The 22,285-nt window shown below is 32.8% G+C and overlaps 3 protein-coding genes and 1 non-coding gene across 11 annotated transcripts; 2 read left to right on the forward strand and 2 right to left on the reverse strand.

The window, feature by feature from the left end:
- Positions 1–1,455: 1,455 nt before the first annotated feature.
- LOC130825812 (protein REVEILLE 6-like) lies at positions 1,456–7,929 on the reverse strand. 8 transcript variants are annotated; one of them, XR_009046960.1, is made up of 10 exons: positions 7,538–7,898; positions 5,447–5,504; positions 5,070–5,193; positions 4,683–4,820; positions 4,494–4,613; positions 3,887–3,996; positions 2,735–2,794; positions 2,456–2,600; positions 1,691–1,763; positions 1,456–1,518 (listed from the first exon to the last, which is right to left on the reverse strand). XR_009046960.1 is itself a non-coding variant. In XM_057691241.1 (9 exons), exons 1-8 carry the CDS (start codon positions 7,756–7,758, stop codon positions 2,493–2,495), a joined length of 906 nt encoding a protein of 301 aa, XP_057547224.1. In that variant the 5' UTR covers positions 7,759–7,924; the 3' UTR covers positions 1,456–1,763; positions 2,456–2,492. The 8 variants fall into 8 exon arrangements, 7 of the variants coding, with proteins under 7 accessions (XP_057547224.1, XP_057547219.1, XP_057547220.1 ...); XM_057691241.1 differs by having other exon boundaries at positions 1,456–1,763; positions 5,070–5,160; positions 7,538–7,924; XM_057691236.1 differs by having other exon boundaries at positions 1,456–1,763.
- A 1,583-nt stretch (positions 7,930–9,512) lies between these two features.
- On the forward strand, positions 9,513–11,691 carry LOC130826215 (uncharacterized). Its single transcript, XM_057691799.1, has 2 exons — positions 9,513–10,578; positions 10,682–11,691. The coding sequence occupies exons 1-2, from the start codon at positions 10,546–10,548 to the stop codon at positions 11,075–11,077; spliced, it is 429 nt and encodes a 142-aa protein (XP_057547782.1). The 5' UTR covers positions 9,513–10,545; the 3' UTR covers positions 11,078–11,691.
- Positions 11,692–14,465: 2,774 nt separating this feature from the next.
- On the forward strand, positions 14,466–14,571 carry LOC130826394 (small nucleolar RNA R71). Its single transcript, XR_009047095.1, has one exon. It is a non-coding gene; the product is annotated as a small nucleolar RNA R71 (small nucleolar RNA).
- A 3,930-nt stretch (positions 14,572–18,501) lies between these two features.
- Positions 18,502–22,121, reverse strand: LOC130825886 (heat shock protein 83). The gene is made up of 4 exons (XM_057691340.1): positions 21,659–22,121; positions 21,429–21,570; positions 20,226–20,506; positions 18,502–20,141 (listed from the first exon to the last, which is right to left on the reverse strand). Exons 1-4 carry the CDS (start codon positions 21,794–21,796, stop codon positions 18,591–18,593), a joined length of 2,112 nt encoding a protein of 703 aa, XP_057547323.1. The 5' UTR covers positions 21,797–22,121; the 3' UTR covers positions 18,502–18,590.
- Positions 22,122–22,285: the final 164 nt, after the last annotated feature.

Below are 22,285 nucleotides of genomic sequence, written 5' to 3' on the forward strand. Positions count from 1 at the left end.
CCGTTGATCAAAAAAATGAATGCTTTAGATTACTTCTCACCCTTCTCATTTTCATACCCCTTCTCATTTGATCCAAAATCTATATATATATATATATATATATATATATATATATATATATATATATATATATATATATATATATATATATATATATATATATATATATATATATATATATATATATATATATATATATATATATATATATATATATATATATATATATATATATATATATATATATATATATATATATATATATATATATATATATATATATATATATATATATATATATATATATATATATATATATATATATGCACGACCAGGATTCTCTAAGAATTTCAATGCTAAGGAGGAATGTAGACTAAAAAAAGCTCTATATGGTCTTAAACAATCTCTTAGAGCTTGGTTCAGAAGGTTCACAAAGGTAATGAAGAAATATGGGTATCGTCAAAGTAATTCTGATCACACACTATTTCTTAAAAGGCAAGAAAATCGACTAATTTGTCTAATTATATATGTGGATGATATGATGATTACTGGGAGTGATTACAAGGAGATAGAAAACTTGAAAGAAAGATTATTCAAAGAATTTGAGATGAAAGATCTAGGAAGACTGAAATACTTTCTAGGAATTGAAGTGTTGAGATCTAGAATTAGGATATTTATTTGTCAAAAGAAATATGTGCTTGATTTGTTAGCAGAAACTGGAATGGTTGATATCCTAACAAAAGCAGTAGCAAGCAAATCGTTCTTAGCAGCATTGAGCAAGTTAAACATAGGTGATCCTACAATTCAACTTGAGGGGGAGTGTAGGAAATAATATCAGAATATTTGTAATTATAGAAATTAGAATAATAGAGAAGAAATTACGCCTAAATTATAGCATCTAATTAGAGTATTTCTTTGCCTATATTAAGTCAGCTCTTGTAATTATAATATTCATTACAGTAATACATGAGATTAAAACCCTAATTCATAGTCTCATAGCTATTTTCAACATCCTTGGCAGGTTAGATTTGAATGTGGCCCGATCCAATTTGTTCAACTAGAGCTGCCACTTCAACCACGAAGATAAATCCAAGCCTTTATAGTTGCAGTTCTCTAAACCGGTGTCATCTAAACCCAATTCTTTCTTCGTATTCAGGTCACCCCACAATCTGGCCTATGATTCGTCTCATCGATACCAGTATGTTCCTCAATAAGTATTTAGAGAAAATACGCAGAGTTGATAAACGGCAAATAGAGCAACTTTGGTAGCTTGAAGTTACTGTTACATAATAGATATACAATATCTTTACATGGAATATCATAAATAATGCAGAAGCATCCAATAGGTACAAAATGTCATATTATACAAATCATCAGAAACTATACTAAAGTAAATTTGTAAGAAAATGATAATTACTGCACAGGAGTCGCAAGATTATATGTACCCCAAGCAAAATCCTCATAAATATACAGAGCCTCGTATACACGACATTCTTTAATAACAAAGTGCTTTACAACCTGTATAACCACAAAGCAACTACTTTACGAAATACTTCTAGATACACTTGAGCATGCTGAAGAAAAAATGAGAAAAACTAGGCTAATTATATCTCGGCAAGTTAAAAAAGGTCCGGGAAAGTGCTTAGTTCATGGCTCCACCCATTTGGATTAGGGCGCTACAACTACTTACCGCATAAGATATCTCTCTTGCCATCAGAAATGCCATTCTTGGTGTCAAGGTCGTAGGATGAGAGCATTCTTATCTGTCACCAAAAAAAAATATCACAAAATTTTAATGCCAAAAACCACCGTCATTAATATGAAACACAAATACTATAAATCTATCACTATTGTCCATCATTGTTGTTTTAGTCAAAATACACGAATTGCTGTTGGTAGGGGTCTAAAGGTTCCATATGCATCTAGCCTCACTCTTACCAGTCTAACTTAACAAAATTTGTGTTTGACTTCTAGAGGCCCATTTTAAGCCCGTATCCAACCCATTTTTAGAAGGCTTTAGTGAGGGTTATTAAAAATAGCTTTTTATATTAAATGAGGGTTGCATTTAAAAAGGGTTGAAAACAGGTTATGTTCACTGTTGCAATTTTCCAAAGTCAAAAAGGGGTCGGGTGGGGTCGATTCTAGTCGTGACAAAAGGATTAACCCCAAGAACCTTTACAAGGAAGTGATGTGCAACATGTGGCGAAACATTTATCTTATGTCACATTCATATTGCAATGTCTGTGGTCTGTGGACATTAATGCCCAATTGCACAGATATCAGATCCAACGAGCTAGCTTAATGAGAAACATCTGCAAGCGTCAAAAGCTTCTACACTTACCCCATTGATGTCTTTTTTTTTAGGGGGTAGGGTGTGCCTACTGCTGCCATTATATACAAGGGATGAATATGATCCATAAAAAGTTGATGATCATTATCATATAAATTTCCTCACCGCTAAAGATTAGCATCTAAGCTTCAGGAATCACATCTTAAACCATTCTTATCCCCTTCACCAAGGGAAGACCAATAAACAACCACCATGTGCGTTGGTTGGTATAGATGTTAACAAATGGCAAAACTCGGCAATCAACAATTAGCTGAAATCCATCATAAAATATACTCCATATCAAAAGACATGTTGCAATATGTGAGGGATGCAAAAGAAAATTATTCAGAAGAAAGAGAAAGACAACATGAAGCGTACTTGATTGCAATCTAAATTGTAACTTACATGGTCCTCAAAATCAGGACTCGTCAAATTGATGGTAAGGTTCCTCATCAACAATAATGCCTGGACAAGATCAATCAATTAAAATAAGAAAACAAAACAACGGAAAGGGTACACCAAAAGTAAACATATAATGAGCATAAGTTTGCCTGCAAGTTTACAAAAATACAACAAAATCAATGCATTTCTAACCCTATGATTGACAATAACAAAAAGGTATTACTACACGCATGTTTAAATGCTAGCAATTGATAGCAAGATTATAAACTGAAAAACAATGTGCACAAGGTAGGGGCAAGTAATAAAAAAGAGAACAAGGATTTTACAGTTTCAAAAGGATATATGAATCTTGATGACTACTGACTAGCATAGGACTCAGGAACAAGGGTTTGAGTTAGAGGTGGATTTTTCCGAGTTTGCATAATGATGCGAGTTAAATGGCCTACAATATAATGTCTGCTACAGTACCCTGGTTGTCTTGAAGGTTGATGTCTGCTTGAACTTGCATAAAGCTCTTTCCAGATGGAGGAAAATATAGTTTATACTTCAGAGCGTTCCCATCATATTCTCATTTTCCCACCATAACGTCATATATTTTGCCAACCACCTAAGGTTTTCAGTTCAAGCACAAATCCTTTTCATTGCCTCCAAAATTTACCCTAGTCCACCCCAAAAGTCCAACAAGGCTTAAGGATTTTATTAGGCAAATTGATCATAGATCAAAGTCATTTGCAGTCCGATTCACCATAGTGTTATCTTGTGACTAGTAACTTGTAAGTCATGCCTCTATTAATTATTACATGTACTAAGAGCTATGTAGCTTAACATGGTTTAAGTTTCTAAGGGAAGAATCAGAGGCTTTGGAGAAGGGATCGGGGGAGTACAAGGGATTTTGGAATGAGAAAATAAGGGAATTTTCAAAATGTTCATCTCCAAATAATAAATGTCTTGGCCTTGAATCCATGTAATATTTTGCTGGTGTAAGCCTATCACCTACCATATACTTCATATATTTTAAGTGCATTTGTACTAACGCCCCCTTTGTTATTGACGGAGAGGGAGTGGTCCCCATGAAAATGTGTGGTCTAAGTGCAAGACCAAAACGAAAACAAATAAAAAAATGATTAAATGATAGGTATATGATTGAGAACATACTGTTTCAACATCAATTGGATCCATCTTCTTAAGCATCTGCAAATGACCACTAGCTTCCGGATCAAAGACACTACCAATAAAGTTGTATACTTGAGCAAAATCTGGCAAAACTGCAACAAATGTATGATTGATTAGAACAATTCAAAGACCTTTAAGGACAAGCAAAGACTCAACCAAAACGCACCAAACCAAGTAAAAGATAAAAAATAGCTGGACCAATCAAATTCTAGTCACATAAGAAAGACCTTATGTCAGTTTTACCACCCTGACCTATAAGGAGGAAGACAGCCCACCATGAGACCATAGATAAAAAATTCAATCAATTGCTAACAAAGAACTCCCATCATCTTAAAGACTCACCATCTCAATACCCAAAAGAACATTTTTTTCACTTTAAATTTTAAAACAATCTGGCCACATGTGCTCTTTTTCTTTGGCCATTGTTTTCTCTTAGCACATTTTCTCTTCTGTATTAAACTACTATTATATTTGGGTATCAAAGACTATTATTATATCTTCTCTTCCATTATAATAACTGTTAGTCACAGACAAAGCAAACAAATACTATGAATTTCTGCATGTCAAACAAGCAAAACTCATCAAGCACCTCTTAATGCTGGAGCATGCTTCATTGATGCATTCAATTTATCAGCAGTGCATGCCATAGCTGTGCTTTCCATACTGCTTGAACACTTATTAGTGATTGAACCTGAGGATTTCAGCTCACCTAATAAATTAAACAAAGCAGAAAATCAAAGATGTAGATCTGTAAAATATCAAGAACTAGTTAAGAAACCTTTTGCTGCATCAGGAAAAGTGTCAGTGACCATTGAAGATACAACTGTTGTTCTGTTATGATGCTGGGGTGTTAACGTTGAGTCTAGCCTTTGGGGTCCAGGTTCGAGCGATGGAGATGCTTGCAAAGATCCATTAGCTAGATAAATTGATAGAATCGTTAGACAGATTAAGTAGGATGTGGCTAAGGAAACTTTTTTTGAACGCTAATATATAACAAAAAGGAAGAGAATAGGGGACCTCCAGGAAGATTCATTTTTCCAATCACCCACTCACACTCACACACGAAGACCAGAAAATTAGGGCATTTGGGAAGCAAGTTGGGGATGGCTCAAACATAAACCTGCCTAGTAGAAATAATAGTCATCCGAAAATGGAAGTTTCTGACCTATTTTAGAAGCTTTTTGAGGATATGGATGGGCAGCTTTCCGTTTCGGCCGAGGAGGAGGTAGATGCTCGTTGCTGCCACTCTTTTGAACCTTCAAAAAGTACTTCTGAGCGTGACTACGTATCTGCATAAGTTGCTACTATTATTGTACTCTTTGAATGAAATTCAAATAGTTTTATATAACTAAGAGAGGTCCATCAAAAAAACCTTAAAAGTTCTAGCTTATTGATAGGCATTACTGAGTCCAATTTCCAATGCAGAAAGCATTTAAATGAAAGTTTTCTGAACCAAGGAAAAGCTGTTTGTAGCACAAGATGAATGTTGTCACAAACATTTAATTCCTACATGATCTGGAAGAAATGATAGTGTTAAATTACCTGGATAACAGTTTTGGACCCAATAAAAACTTCGATTTTTTTCCAATCACGATCAAAACTGTAAGAAAATAAGCCAGAGGAATGAATACTATCTACTTTTAAACATTAAACTGAAATGGAGTGCAAATGATTGCATCAGATATAAAGAGAAATCATAATTACCTCAACTGCTAGGCAGTGTTGAGTTTAATACTATTGGACACAAAGATACACATAAAAACTTAAGGCCTATCAAGCAACTTTTGATAAGCTGCCAAGTTTGGACCCATCTTCCATTTAATAGTCCCACAGGCTGCACCAAGCCTAAGAAACTACCTAATCCCACTACTGTTGTTATCGCCAAAACCAAAATGCACTTTTCCTGAAATATAAAACCTCATTATCATTGCTTTTAATAGGTAGAGTCCTAAAACAAGCACCCGTTTACATGAGCCTATAATCAAGTGTTTGTATCTACTTAAACAGATTGTATACTTGATCTAATCAACCAAAAATAAGCCAACAAAGGCCACTTGTACATTCAACAATCTCTTAAATTTATGTTCCTGATGAACTTTCTAGAGACCTATAATAAGTCATAAATTAGTCATCTAGAGTGCTCTTTTGCATTGTAAATTAGCTCTCCCCTTCTGCTATCAACTTTTATTGCCTATTTAGTCAGAGAATTTTCTTATAAAGCTGGTGTTATATGCATCCAAATGACAATAATCTATATGAAAGCAAAAGATGAATGATTTTCCTAACTTCTTGAACCTAATATTTACACTTTCATAGTCATTCCACTAGATATGGATACAATAACAAATAAACCGAAATGTAAATACATCAACTCTCTGCATTAAATATCCATCATCAGCAATTCAATCTCAATGATTTTTGCATGTATCAAAATTCATTAAGGTCTAAGCTAAGATATCAAAAGGAAGGAAGCAAATGTAAAAAGTGATACTAGTCAAGGAAGAGCATTCAATGAAAACTGACCTTAATGAATCTTGTATCAAAACCAAAGGATTCCATCCATATATTTTTCCTATAACCTTCCTTTTTAGTTGAGATAAGGATGAAACTCACTAAAATCTCAACTTATACTATCAGAATTAGACCCTTTCATAATCAGTACAAGCTATCTTTAACGCTTAAAAATACAAAGCATCAACCTTCCTCATCTGGACTGGCTAATTAGAAATTAGAAGTTTTCATTCCGAAATTATTAAATTTTCACTTTTAAAAAATTATAAGAGCGTACTATAGTCTAGCATATCATAACTGAACTCAAAATATTAGAAGAAATTATATAGGAAAGTCTGTCACCTTATTTTTATTAAATTGAATAACTTTTTACAGAATTGAACTTGTTTTCATTAAACCAAACTTATTTTATCTATGTTGTTATTTTCACTGAACTAAACCTTTTTTTGGACTAAATTAACTTACTTTCACTAAATGTTTTTAAATTTTTTTAGCAGTTAGTGATTTTTATTAAACTAAACTCATGGCAACTGGAAATAGGACCTTGATATCATTATACAATTAGACAACCCATTGTTGCACATCAAACTACAATAAAATCATATGATCTCTCACCCAATCCAAATAGATATCCTGAAAAGTTAGCACCCATTTCAATCCGAAACATAATCTAATAAGTCACCACAAAGTCAATTCTCCCAATAGAAAACAACACATTGACAAAAAATTCAAGTAAAATCTAACCAAAAATCCAATACATCAGCTACTTAAAACAAATACAAGATGGCGTCAAATTTGAGCGGGAAATCAAGCATTTAACCACTTCCAATAGGAGAATCCTCAAAGAAGTAAAAATTACGCAATAAAATCAATATAACAGTAGCATAAACCAAAATGACATAAAATTAATCAAAAAGTTAGAAAGATGAGTAATGAAATTTCATACAAATTAACTCCAAATTTAAAATATGCAATGAGCAGACAAATTAACAGAAATACACCAACTCGATACCGATGACTTATCTTATCAATACATCAATAAATTAATTAAAAGTTCTGTAATTGACAATTCTATAAAAACAACACCATAAACTTCGCTAAAAAGTAAAAAATAAAACTTACAGCTGGAGAGCTTCAAGAAACTTGTCATGTTCAGGTTCAGTCCAACTTTCACGAGATTTAGTAATAGTATACGGTTTTCTAATCTTCTTATTGCTACTCGGTTCATCAGTTGGAGAAGGCGTCATCGGAGAATTCGTGGTAAATGGATTGATTCCCGGCAAATCAATGCCATTAGCATCCAAGTAAAATCCCTCCGGTCTATCAGGGTTCAAAGATACCATTTAAGGAAGAATAATCGAGAATTCTTCCAGCAGATAATGATTTAGGGTTCTATTTGTGAAATTGATTGCTGAAAGTACATGAAGGAGTGTTGTATTAAGTTTGTTTTTCATTGATTTAAATTGATTTAAGTTAAGCATTTAAGGAATATATTTGGTGGGGAAAAGATAATCAATAAGAAATCGACACGTATAGTTAAAAAAAATATCTAGTGCTTCAATATCCTCCTCTATTAATTCCTAGGTGGTCTCTTAAAGAGTTGGAGCATTGTCAATCAACATATACTTTATTTGGTTGAGATTATTAAATCTATTTACGTTTGAAATATTTTGACAAAAAATTTAAATACAATTTTTATTGATATCAAAATTTTAGGATATTCAATTGATATATTTTTAAAATTATCTTGTTGAATAGAATTTTAATATATAATTTTTTTAATTTTTTATAATATAGCTATTTAGGCTAAATTACTCTTGAAAAATGTGAAAATTCAAATGTAATTATCATTGTGACAATAAATAGACTATAATTATACTATGTTTTAATTGTGAAAAACATTTATTTTAATTTTGCAATGATTTTATTAGATTGTTGATTGATTTTAGCTTTTTGATAGTCAAATAGTTAAAATTTTTACTTGATACATTGCTAGTAAGAAAACTAAAATTTTGACTTTTTGTTTTGGTTAATTTTTTAATATGTTTTTGACCTATTAGCTCATTTTTTCTTTAATTGAGACGCAATAATTCTAAAACTTCATCAAAATGTCTTCATTCTTAGAGTTTTATTCTAATATTTCAATCTTAATTTATGATACTTCCTAAAAGTGTCACTAAATATTTTAGTGACATTTGAAATCACATGATATTGATACCTTAAATGTCACAATTAACATTATTATTCTAATATTTCAGTCGAGTGTTAGGTGGTTGTGGATGATTCATAGTACTCAAATAGATTAAAAAGGGAATGATGATATTTAACTAGAGCCTTTGTATGTTAGGTTGGTTGCGACATAAGCTAATGATTGTTTATTTTGCATTTAACTATTGTCTTTGACATGTACTATGTTTTGAACACCTGTGACAATATTCTCCTTGACGATTAGCAGATCGTTTGCAGGCCGGGACTTCAGAAGTGAGGAACTCATTTTAGCACCTGAACTTTCTTTTACCTATATCATAGGTCCCGGACATTTAAGAAGTTTGATTTCTAGAAACTAGGATTTTTTTAAATGAACCCAAGGGGATTCTCGAATTGTAGAAGAATTTGATTTAGATTTTTTTATTCCACTGCTATAGTTATTATCGACCATTGTTACTCCTACCTTTGGGAAGTAACCCGTTCAAGCCATTGGACTTTTGTGTTTAAACTTTCAGTATTGGTCTGGGCTATCGTTTGGAGACTACATCCTGAGGTAGAATTTCTAATCGGCTTTACTTGAGCCGTTACACATGTTCTTGTTCAATTCTGGATTGAGGTGATTGCTACCACTACTTATTTGACTAATCGCCTTCCCACAAAAGCCTTTAAAGCCCTCACATTCCTCAGCCCCTCGTATTTTTAGTTGTATTGTATATGTACATCTTCTCAAACGGGTTAAAAATAAATTAAAACCTTAGACAGTTAAATGTGTCTTTGTAATCAAAAGGGTTATCATTACTTTGGTCTCTTAAAAAATATCTACACATTATAATGTGTGAAAAGTCACAGTGTCAAACATAAAAATTTTAGACATTGGGCTTCAAAAAATTACGCTTCATCCCATGTCACAGCTTTGTCATTCCCGAATACTCAACATGATGCTATTTTTCTCTATGGTCTTTTCAATGTTTCTTTCTTCTTTCAATTTTCAACACTGCATTTACTGATCAATTCAACAATTCAACATTTCAAGTTAATCTTCATGTTTAAGCTTTCAAGTTTTAACGAATCAGTTCAACTTCAACGTTCAAACCTTATTTTTCGCTTTTTTTGTCTCTAATTTCTATTCCAAAGTGCAAGAAGTAGTTTTAGTACCTTTCGGGATTCAAGCTTGGAGGTTGGCCTTCAATGGAAAATGGTGTGTGAGATTCAAGCTTGGAGGTTGGCCTTCAATGACGTGAACTTCAGAGTTCAGATCTAAATTATGTAAGGTTTTCTTTCTATCCTTTTGAGATTTTTTTCATGTGTAGTTGTGTTTGATTATTGTGGTATGGGGTGCTTAAATTGGGTTAAAATTTGGAAGATAGCTATAAATCATTAGAGTTTTGGGGACTAACATCTGAAAAGGATATAAAAGCGGTCATCTTTTCATGTATCTGGGGAACAAAAATGAAGCATTTTCCGCGAATTCCTGTTCCAACTCGGCTGACTCGAAAGAAATCCTAGTTGACAACGTTTTTTTATACCCCGTGAAGAATCGCGTTATTTCGGAACAGTAGCTTAGAAAAACGTTCTAACTCGGCGATTCGAGTTAAAACGACCGTTATTTGGCACCATGCTCATGGCCCATGCCATTAAGAAGGCTCCCATTTAGCGTGAAATATGGAAGAGTCGGATGTACATTACTTTATTATTATTAATGTAGCAACAATAGGAAGATTTACATGATTTGGGAAATAATACTTCATCTTATTGAAAGAAAGAAGGATACACGCATATTTATATAAAAGTTTACATTCATATAATTTAATTGTTTGGCGTTTAAGAGTGTAGCAGTGTTTGTTTGGCATTTAAGAGTGTAGCCACTGCTCTAAGTATTTAACTGGAAGGGACTTGAAGGCAAAATCAAGAGTACTACCAGCATGCGATCTGAAACTATCACTGACTCCAACGAGGTATATGGCTGATTTATTGTTGTTGGCTTTGAAACCAGAGCTTGAGAAGAATGTTTCCACACCTTTGGTAAGAATCTTGATGGATTGCATATTCCCTTTACAGAATAACATCAAGTCATCCGCAAAAATAAGATGGGTAAGTTTCATTTTGGAGCATCTAGGGTGGAAATTGAACTCCTCCGCTTCTCCCGCTACTTTGAGGATCCTGGATAAGTATTCCATGCCAATGACAAAGAGTAATGGGGACATAGGATCTCCTTGTCAAACTCCACGTTTAGCCTTGAAGGTTTCTAAGGGGTTATCATTTAAGATCAGGGAGTATTGGGTGGAGGTAACGTACGTCATGATTCTCTTAACAAATCGGGATGGGAAGTTAAGAACGATCATCATATCCTTAAGGAAATCCAAGTTCAAGGTGTCATATGCCTTGCGGAGATCTACTATTACTATTACTATTATTTTTATTTTTATTTCTCTTTTTTATTACTCTACATCCTAACTCATCTATATAATCACATATTTATTTACAAGCCTAAGACAACTTTCAAAATTCTAGAAAAACTTTGAATTACAAGTATTACATTAATTTGAACATTTTTATTTGAGTAATTATAAATATACACATACGAAAATAGTCGATATAAACTAATTCAAAATCATTATTAAAATAAAAAAATCTCTAACAATCATTATTTCAAATAAATAATGACGTAATAAAATGACGGGGTGTTACAGGCCTCTTCAAAACCATATAATGTTAAGGTAAAAGTACTTGCGATAGAAAAATAAATAAAAGTTCAACAAACATTTAATAATGATCAAACTCATCGGATTGTTCAATTATAGGTTCTAGTGTCCACTCCTCACTCTTCCAAACCCACCTGCAATCAACTTGCTAGTTGTCGAATGACAAAATCATTGTACGTTCCAAAGAACATAAACAAGTACACGTCGAGACTTCATAAAGTGCATTATTTAAGTTACATACAAGCAATGAGTTCATCCTAGCATGCAAAAGCTATAACAATTTTAATTCATGTTCGACTTTTCAATTTTCCAACTCATGTCGTTGCCTGTCCTGTTCGGGTCGCCAGAGTCTTACCTACACATGGAAAAGCTAATTCCAAGGCAACCTTTGACCTAAGACGTTGGTCATCCTGTTCGGTTCGTCATAGGTAAAGTATGCATACCCCCATGGTAATCGTAATGATCTAAAACTACCATGGGAACAAATAATAATAATTCCATCCTTATAAGGGTACTAAATTTAATTGGCTTCAACCCAATTAGGATAACAACACATTCATCCTTAAGTTGTATGTTAAACTCCTTTCAAATTATTTGAGGTGTCTAAACCTTAAGTGATATACAACATCTCATCATAGAATGAATACAATATTACTTTACATAACTAATTACAAAAGTATGGTCTAAGCGTGTACCTTAATAGTACGACAATCCAATATACAATCACCACACATGTGGTATTTCAACCTCCTATGAACCGAGGTCCTAAACACCAACACACACACACACACAAAAGATCACGTATTAGTATGAGTTCATATATCGAATCCACTCTATGTCATCAAGGCCGCATCACTATACTTCATAATATTAAATGATTAAATCATAAAAACTCAATGTTCCTTAATTTCAAAAACAACCAGTAACTTTTCAGCCCAATTCGGACAGTTTACATATTTCAAACAATAAATCCGACTTCACCAATGCGTCCAAAAATCATCAATTACCTTGGGTACCAAATTTAATAATTTTTAAGACTTGTTTACTATTTTTAATTGATTTTAGCGTTAATGCGAGTTTTAATTCAATTGGGAATAAAACCACGAAACGAAACACATCCGAACCACAAAGGCACATGGCGCGCCTCCCAAGACAAAAAAATTATGTCCAAAAATCAGTTTATATATATATATATATATATATATATATATATATATATATATATATATATATATATATATATATATATATATATATATATATATATATATATATATATATATATATATATATATATATATATATATGTATATATTAATTCCTTTAATCTCATTTAACCATTCAGCGGATTCTAACAATGTTGCAAGAATCGTAACACAACGTATATATGATCCACAAAATATCAATTAAATTAAATTAAATAAAATTATAAATAATCTAATCAATACAAAAATTATATATTCTTGAACCTATTTTCATGCTTTCATTTATAAATTCAAATTTCATTCCTATGTATATATACATAATCACTACAAAATCCTTAAAAATCATAACATCAAAATTGTCTCTTTGATGATTAACCACCATATATCATCAACACTTATAATTTGTATTTTCTAAATCATTACATCACACATTCTTTTAAAATTCCTAAACCCTATTCATGTAAAACATATTCATAAATTAATAATATATCAATAAAATAAAATACATACTAATGAAGAAACGACTTGAGACATATGTCATATTGTCATTAAAAATTTTCCCGCATTTTTTCTATTATTGACAAAGAAACTTTTGGTATTTGACTTGATATTAAGGGAAATAATTTACTCACTAAAACATGTAATATTTGTTGATTGGCTATAACTATATGTGATGATATATTGAAATACTATATTTCCTTATATAAACCAAAAAAATAATAACATGTAAATCTTTATTTGAACTAAGGTGATAAATCATCATCATATAATGAATAAGCTAACTAACATGGTTATTTTTTCAACTAAATCCTCCCACCTATCTATCATAGTTGAAGATTTTTTAAATTTTATTTGTCTCAATTATCAATAATTACTATAAGTATAATGTTTTAATATTATTGTATAATAAATTATTTATTCACTTTGATAATGATAAAATCATAACAAATACAAACATTTAATAATTATAAGTTTATGTTGTAAATAAATTAATTTTATAAAATAATATTATTATTCATATCAGTAAATATTTATAGCATCCTTATTTTATATGAAAATCTATCTAGTATTTATATACAAAACTTGAAACATCATATAAAACCATGAACCAAAAATCACATAGACTTTTTAATCATCTATAACATATTTTCATATATTCTTTATATTATAATCAAATAAATTGGTATGAACAAAATCCTTTAAACAAATTGAAATTTGTTAAAGGTTTATGAATCTTAAGAACTTACCAACCAAAGATCAAAAGCTAAGATTAAGAACACTTGAACATTAGAAGCAACTCTTGAATTTTGAGAAATTTTCTGAATTTTGTTTTTTATAACGAACACCCATATAAAAGGTTTAAAGCCACATTGATGTAGAAGGATAATGTAAGGATTAATGCCCATATAATATGCATTAAGGGAGGGGTTATATGAACTCCTCCAAGAGTCTTCTACAACCGGCACCACTTCCACTTCCCTTTTTAATTTTTTTATTAATTTAATTAAATTGTTCGATTAATTTATAAGACGGTATAATACGTTACGCGAAAATTTGTTATGCGACAAACACGCACGCAACGCAAACTTAAAACGATGAACGAAATAAAATATATGTGTTTATATATTTTAATCATCTAAAATATATTAATAAGTATTTATTTAAATGACATTTTGATGGGGTGTTACACTCGGTGAGGATAGTTATTTGTTGTGTGAAAGCCTTTACATTTTCATTACCACCTATGCTCCTCTGTTGTGATTGTGAGCTCCTCTTTTGCTCTATGAGAACTCATTTTTATCCATTATTTTAATGAACCTCAAGAGGTTGTTTGGTAATTTTGAGTTCATGTATTCACCATATGCTACATTGATGGATGACTTATGCTCATCGAACAGACCACTATGGAATAAATGGACCAGTACCTAGTTAGGAATTTGATGGTGAGGGCACTTTATTTGTAGGTCCTTGAACCTCTCCTATGCTTCAAAGAATGACTCACAAGATTATTATTTAAAGGTTTGCAGTTGAGTTCTAATTTGGAAAGTCTACCGCAAATGGTATTACAATAATGATGTATTACAAATATGTGTTACAAGATAAATCTACACTATTTGTAATCCTTTGTATATGGCTTTGAACTCTTGTTGAATCACCAAGGAGATCATGAAGATATGGTTGCGACAATCAAAGAAGTCGCTCGGAAACTTGATATGAGTAGAAGGCGTTCATGCACTTTCCTATTGTGATATTTCTCCCACATAGGTGCTTGGGATGATAAATGAAATTCCCAATGAGATACAATCTACACAACAAAATCCTAGCACAAGGAAATTGCAATAGTAAATACAAGTGTTGTGGTGAATTAAGAACTTAGATGATATTGAGAGTTAATTATTCTCTCAATATTATCTCATGAAAGGAAGAACAAGAATGGGAGTATTCTTAAGGGAGAAATAAGAAATGATATGGAGATGGGATGGAATGTCACTTGGCATGCAACCTCTATTTATAGAGCTATGCATGAAACAATACCTTCTTTTAAAACAAAAGTGTTTCACCAAACAAAGCTTTTTCACCAAGCAAAGCTTATGAAACAAAATAATGTTTCACCAAGTAAAGTTTATGAAACAAAGTAATGTTTCACCAAACAAAACTTATGAATCAAAGTAATGATTCATCAAATTCTTTGAGGCATTTAATTTGGACTTATAATATATTTATTTAGTCTCACTACTATACTAAGTATGTAGTATATACAAATCTAGGTCTATGTACTCTAAATGTTCAACAAATGGTAGAATTTTGTTAGGAACACATTGGGTGATGACTCCTATTAACAGTTGATGTTGGTTGGCTCACCTTTAACCATGCTTTTGCTTTGACCTTGATACTAAAGGGAAAAAGCCTCATATCGCTTTTGTTGACAGATCTTTGTCAGTGATTGTGTCACGTTGTTCTAGGAAATTGGCGATGTAATCATTTGGGCTTTCAAAGGTACGCCCACCAAATTGATTCCTCTCAATCATTAGCATGAGGTGAGTTTTCAGTTTAAAGTTCTCAACACTAATATTTGGTTTAACGATGCAAGAATAACTAAGGATAGGGTAACGAGGGCGCACTCATTTGGCCAAATGGCTGGTTGTTATTGGGCGTTGCTTCTTGTTCTTTTTTGGCCTTTCTTCTCTTGTCTGTTTTTAATTTGCGAGTCATAGCTTCAATTTCAGGATCTTATCGTTTTAAGGAACGAGATTTCTAATACACTCAAGGTAACACAAAACAAGCATAAGATCTAGGGATGGGGACCAAACAAAAATTGGTATCATGTAACTCAGAATAAAGAAAAACTAATTGTAACTTTCACGGCAACAACGTCAAAAACTTGATGGTGAATTTTATTTCATTCTATTGACTAGGTTAATAAAAATAATTAATTTAAGATTTATTGGACATTGATTTAATGAATACTCCATGTGGATAACCTGAGGTATTAGGTTTTCTACGTGGCAAATTTTTTTTAAAAAAAATCCATAGTAACCCTATGACTGGTTTTCCATATTTAAGCTCCATGACCTTTTATAGTAAAAAGCGTTTGGGAAACATTAATTCCTTTTGCTAGGGTGTAAAGAACCCTTATTCACCCCTTTAATTTATTGGCAAGTCCTTTCCAATTTTTTCCCCCCAAAATACAAACCCTAATTTTTTCCTCCTTCTTTATCTATTATCAAATTCGAAGTCCTTTCCCCCCAAAGCAACAATGAAGTGGTGTGGACAAGAGCAAGGAAATTTAATTGCATACCACAAATATTGGCAGAGGTAAGAGTTTCAGATTTAGAAGCAAATCCTGATCGTATGTACTATAAATGTAAGTTTTACAAACTTTTTAAATGGGTTGTAGATAGCAAGTTGATCAAGGTTGGTAGAGAGTCATTCAACATTCATGAAGATTATATTCAATTGAAAGGGGTGTTCAAATACTACTTAGTACTATATTCGCAAAAATAAGGTGCAGTAGATTTAATGTTGTTATTTACACTAAGTGCAAATTATCACCACTTTTAGCATTCTTAAAACATACTCCATAGTCTACTAATGAAACTTAAACTTACTTAAACCTGACTTTGTTCCTCTTATTTTCTCCTCTCCATCTCTATTTTAGTTATCGATGGTGTACCAACATATGTTTTCATTATGGAAGGTAGAATGGCATGTTCATGGATATCATACCAATGGTCAGGGTCTAGAATAGACTTAATGCCGTGTCCATAAGCACTCTTGTACATATTGTCGTATTACCATTTAGTACAATACCTTGTCGGATCATCATAAGCATAAAGAATTGCCTAAATGACATGATTGCAAGAAATTCTGGTTAATTGCCATTTATTGTAAATGCAAGTTTTTTCAACAAGTGAAACAAATAGAGTAGCTATACCGTCAATAATTTCAAATTCCCCCTCTACACTTGAAGACTCTACATGTTCGAGCCTCTAATGTCAAAGCTTGTATCCTCTTCAATATCTTTGGGCACAAAGTATTGTCATCTTCGATACTTAACTCACAAACCCAAATGAAAATAAGATCATTTTCATGTAAATCATTAGCCCAATAATAGAAATTTTTAGCTTATGGGTTTCTTGTTTTGAAGTCGTCTCACCGAGAGACGGTCTCATACAAGACGGGCTGTATTGAAAATAAAAGACCTAAAACTGAAATAAAAAAAAACTGTAAAAAAGAAAAATGTATCTTAAAAAAGTGTGCTTAACCCTAAACCTAAATTTCTATTTGTAGAATTAGGTTACTTGGAAAACAATCCTCCCAAAAAACTTAATGTGAACTTTTGATTCATATTAATTTGAATTTTATTAATATTTATTTTTTATAATTTTTAACCAAATACAATTAAAAATATTTAAACTATAGTGCATAAGCATGCAAAATAAAATTTGACATATGATTAGAATAAGAATATTTTGATAAGATTCTTGTAAACTTTTCCTTTTCTTTTTAATTTTAAAAAAAATGCATTATTTCTTTTGCAAGAAAGGTGTAATAACCTTTCAAACTCAATTGTTGTCTAATACTAGAATATTGATGTTCAGTAAAATTATATATTTGTTGAACTAAAACTTATAGTTATCTTGGGCTGTTATTCTCAAAGCTCAGTGCAGGAAAATTGGAATAGTATTATGACAAGGGTGAATCTATGTTATATTGTATACATGTGCTAGTTAAGTGGGTAGGATTTCTTATATAACAATATCAATCTGTATTATAACCTCATTAAGCATATTTTTTAATATTATCGACATTATTTAATTTTGTTCTATACCACCTCTGATATCTGTCCACTTATATACAAAAACATATACCTATATATGTATTGGTTAATGTGGTAGGTACCTGTATGACAGCATCGAACCTGATTAAAACCTCATCAAGCACACTTTAATTTAGATATTATCGACATCATTGAGTTTTGTTCTATAATGACTTTGGTATTTGTCTTGTCATTTTGTTTGGTACAGAAGCTTCCAAGTGAGATAAGGGAATGCAGGACACATTAATTTCGTAATAAGAACTAGGAAGTTGCGGATAGCAGGAGGTTCATATATTTCTGTTGCTTAGGTTCACCTGCACAATGAAGTCAGATATAATGGGATGTGAAATTGATGGAGTTTAGCTTCATAGCTTGATATAACAACCCGCAGTAGCCAACTAATTCATACCCATTTCATTCATAGGACTGGCTCAAGAAGATTCAAAAGATCGTATGAAATGGCAAGGGTAAAAGGAGATTCTTCACTAGGACAAACTAGCAGCTTGGGAATGAGTATTTTTACTATTGCGAAGTCTACCAGACAACAAATTAACAAAGTTCAGACCACGAAAAACAAACAAAAAGAAAAAAGAAAAGAAACTTGACGACGACCACCCAACCCACACAGACCATCATGTAATCAACAATACGCTCAAGTAAACATAGTTTTCCTTATCTGACCTCAGTAATATTCGGATTATCAACAATGGTACAAAAAAATTACTTGTTCCTGTTTAACCTTAATCAACTTCCTCCATCTTACTCTCCTCTGCAGCATCTTCTTCGAGAGCTGGCATATCAGCATCCTCACCTGCGTCTTCCTCATCGATGCTCAACCCGAGTTTCAACATCCTGTGAATTCTAGTAGCGAAGGTGTTTGGGTCCTCGAGACTGAAGCCTGATGTTAGCAGTGCAGTCTCGAACAATAGCAACACAAGATCTTTAACTGACTTGTCGTTCTTATCAGCCTCGGCTCTCTTTCTAAGTTCCTCCATGATTCCATTGTCAGGATTGATTTCCATGGTCTTCTTGCTAGACATGTAAGCCCCCATGCTGCTGTCCCTCAATGCCTGAGCTTTCATGATTCTTTCCATGTTTGCTGACCATCCATATTCTCCGGTTACCAAACAGCAAGGAGAATCCACTATTCTGTCGGAAACTACAACCTTCTCAACTTTGTCACCCAAAATGTCCTTGATCACCTTGCAAAGGTTCTCAAATGACTTCTTCTTCTCTTCTTTCTTTTGTTTTTCTTCTTCAGTTTCGTCATCAAGCTTTAAGCCTTCCTTTGTAGCAGAAACAAGTTTCTTGCCCTCGTATTCCTTTAGCTGACCAACTGCATACTCATCAATAGCATCAACCATGAAGAGAACTTCATAACCCTTCTTCTTGAGCCTTTCCAAGAATGGAGAGTTTTCAACTGCCTTCTTGCTTTCACCAGTGATATAGAAAATGTCCTTCTGTCCTTCCTTCATCCTGGTGACATAGTCTTTGAGGCTTGTCAACTCATCACCGCTTTTAGTTGAGTGGTACCGAAGAAGATCTGCCAATTTAGCCCGGTTTTGACTGTCTTCATGGATACCTAACTTGATGTTCTTGGAAAAGGCTTCATAGAATTTGTTGTAATCATCCTTGTTCTCTGCAATTTCATTGAACATCTCGATGCACTTCTTCACCAGGTTCTTTCTGATCACCTTAAGAATCTTGTTTTGCTGCAGCATCTCACGGGAGATGTTGAGTGGGAGATCATCAGAATCAACAACACCCTTGACAAAGCTGAGGTACTCAGGGATGAGCTCCTCACAGTTGTCCATGATAAACACTCTCCTGACATACAGCTTGATGTTGTTAGGCTTCTTACGAGTATCGAACAGATCAAACGGAGCCCTCTTTGGAACAAAGAGGATAGCCTTAAACTCAAGCTGTCCCTCAACAGAGAAGTGTTTGACAGCAAGGTGATCTTCCCAGTCGTTAGTCAAGCTCTTGTAGAAGGAAGCATATTCTTCTTTAGTAATTTCCTCAGGTTTCCGCAGCCAAATGGGTTTCTGCTTGTTAATGAGCTGCCATTCATGAGACACCTCCTTAATCTTTTTCTTCTTTTTCTTATCTTTTTCCTTGTCCTCATCAAGATCCTCAACATCACCCTCTTCTTCCTTCTTTGGTTCATCATCCTCATCATCACTGATCTCTTTCTCAGTGGTCTTTTCCGTCCACAGGTAAATTGGGTAGCTGATGAATTCAGAGTGTTTCTTTACGAGATCCTTGATTCTTCTCTCTTCCAAATATTCCAACTGTCAAAAATCACAATTTTATTAGTAACACAGCAACATATCTAATAAAATTACCACAAAATGTAGGATGAAATCTTCAAATACCTGATCTTCCTTGAGGAAGAGAGTGATTTTAGTACCCCTTCCAAGCTGCTCACCGCTAGTATCCCTAGTGACAGTGAAGGAACCACCAGCTTGAGACTCCCAAACATACTGTTCATCATCATTGTGCTTGGTAGTCACAATAACCTTTTCAGCAACCAAGTAAGCTGAATAGAAACCAACACCAAATTGCCCGATCATGCTAACATCTGCACCAGCCTGCAATGCCTCCATGAATTCCTTGGTCCCAGATCGGGCAATTGTACCCAAGTTGTTCACCAAGTCTGCGAGAAACACATCTCACATGAGAACACTTCTCAAACTTTTTGCAGTAAGCATAAACGTAACATGAACGTCTTTGAGAACGCAAACAAATAACGCGATCATACAAAAACAACAATTTTGCTAGACTTGTACAAAGATACTTCAATTTTGCAAAATTCAGTCAGTGAATAAGTCATTTCGAAAGCTCCATATATTCTTTCAACTATGGCTTCATGGATATCATGTCAGTTACGTTTGTCCTGCTAATCAAAGACTTGCATTCACAATAAGCCCCAACGAAGAGATTAAACAACTGATCCAAGGCAATGAATCCATACAGTGATACAGTGACATACTCGATCAGGAACAAAGTAACTCCATATAAAAAAACGTACAAGATAAGATCATTCAATATGAAAGAAACAGCCTCCTGTAGACACGAGAATAATATATTCATGTCTATTTCATTAAATATCCCTTGTTTGAATTTATTTTAAATCTAGATAATAAAGTAAATCTAATTTAATTCATCTCAATACCAATTTCAAATTTTTAGTGTATAGATTGATATAATAGGACACATTTAATTGGAATAGATTGTAATATACAACACTAAATTAACATCTAATTCTGTATATTGTAAGTAATGCAACCAACATCAAAAAACGGTTTCAAACATTAGAAAACTACACAGTTTCACATCATAGTATGATAAATTCCGATTTCATTTGATGGCAAAAAAAACAATCGAGTCCCATGATTAGAGAATGAAAAATAAGGTAATTGCAACATATATCAAATTACAGGAATAAGAGTCTTACAAGTTCAAAATAGGATACATCTAAACGATTACTCCTAACATTTAACGCCATACAGTATGATAAAAAAAATAAAATAAAAAAATCGTAACTGATGAAATATTGGTGAAGTTAAGCACATTACCTGCTTTGGTCATACCAATACCACTGTCAATAATCGACAGCGTCTTGTTCGCCTTATCAGGAACAAGTCTTATAAACAATTCCGGTTGAGCATCCAGCTTACTCTTATCCGTCAAACTCTCAAATCTAATCTTGTCCAACGCCTATGAAAACAAAATCGAACAATAATCAATCAAATTGCGCAAAATTACACAACTTAAAAGAAAAAATGGATGGATATGTTTCCCGTACATCAGAGGCATTTGAAATGAGTTCTCGAAGAAAAATTTCTTTGTTGGAGTAGAAAGTGTTGATGATTAGACTAAGAAGTTGATTAATTTCAGCCTGAAACGCAAATGTCTCAGTTTCGCCCATATTTACATCCGCCATTGATGCACCTCAAGAAAAACACTAGTAAATTAGCGATTTGAAGAAAAGGAGAAAGCGAATTTGTGTTGAAGGAGTTGGAATTTGCGTAGATTGCTTTGAAAGGAGAATTGTAATGACTGAAGATGACGAGAGAAAAAACAGGGGATGAATTTTATAGCACACTACTACTGGCATCCTGGCTCTAGAGTCTTCTACGTTTTTCTGTATTAGAAGTTTGTGTTATTTTTGGTGGATTTTTTAAATATGGTATTGAAACGACAGCGTATAAAGTATGTGGATAGAAAACGGTGCGTCATGACGAGTTTACCTTGGTTTATGGTCGTTTTTAGGGAATTCGAGAAGGTTCACGCCAGCTAGTTGAATCTAGAATTGTTTAAATTCTGAACATTTCTTGAACGTTTACAAGATTAGGGAGTTCAAATTTTAATATACCCAAAATTGCAAATTAAAATCGAAAGATCGAATTCAAAATGTGACCGAATTTTATAA

This window comes from Amaranthus tricolor, chromosome 10 (assembly GCF_026212465.1).
Source record: "Amaranthus tricolor cultivar Red isolate AtriRed21 chromosome 10, ASM2621246v1, whole genome shotgun sequence".
Taxonomy (NCBI): Eukaryota; Viridiplantae; Streptophyta; class Magnoliopsida; order Caryophyllales; family Amaranthaceae; genus Amaranthus; species Amaranthus tricolor.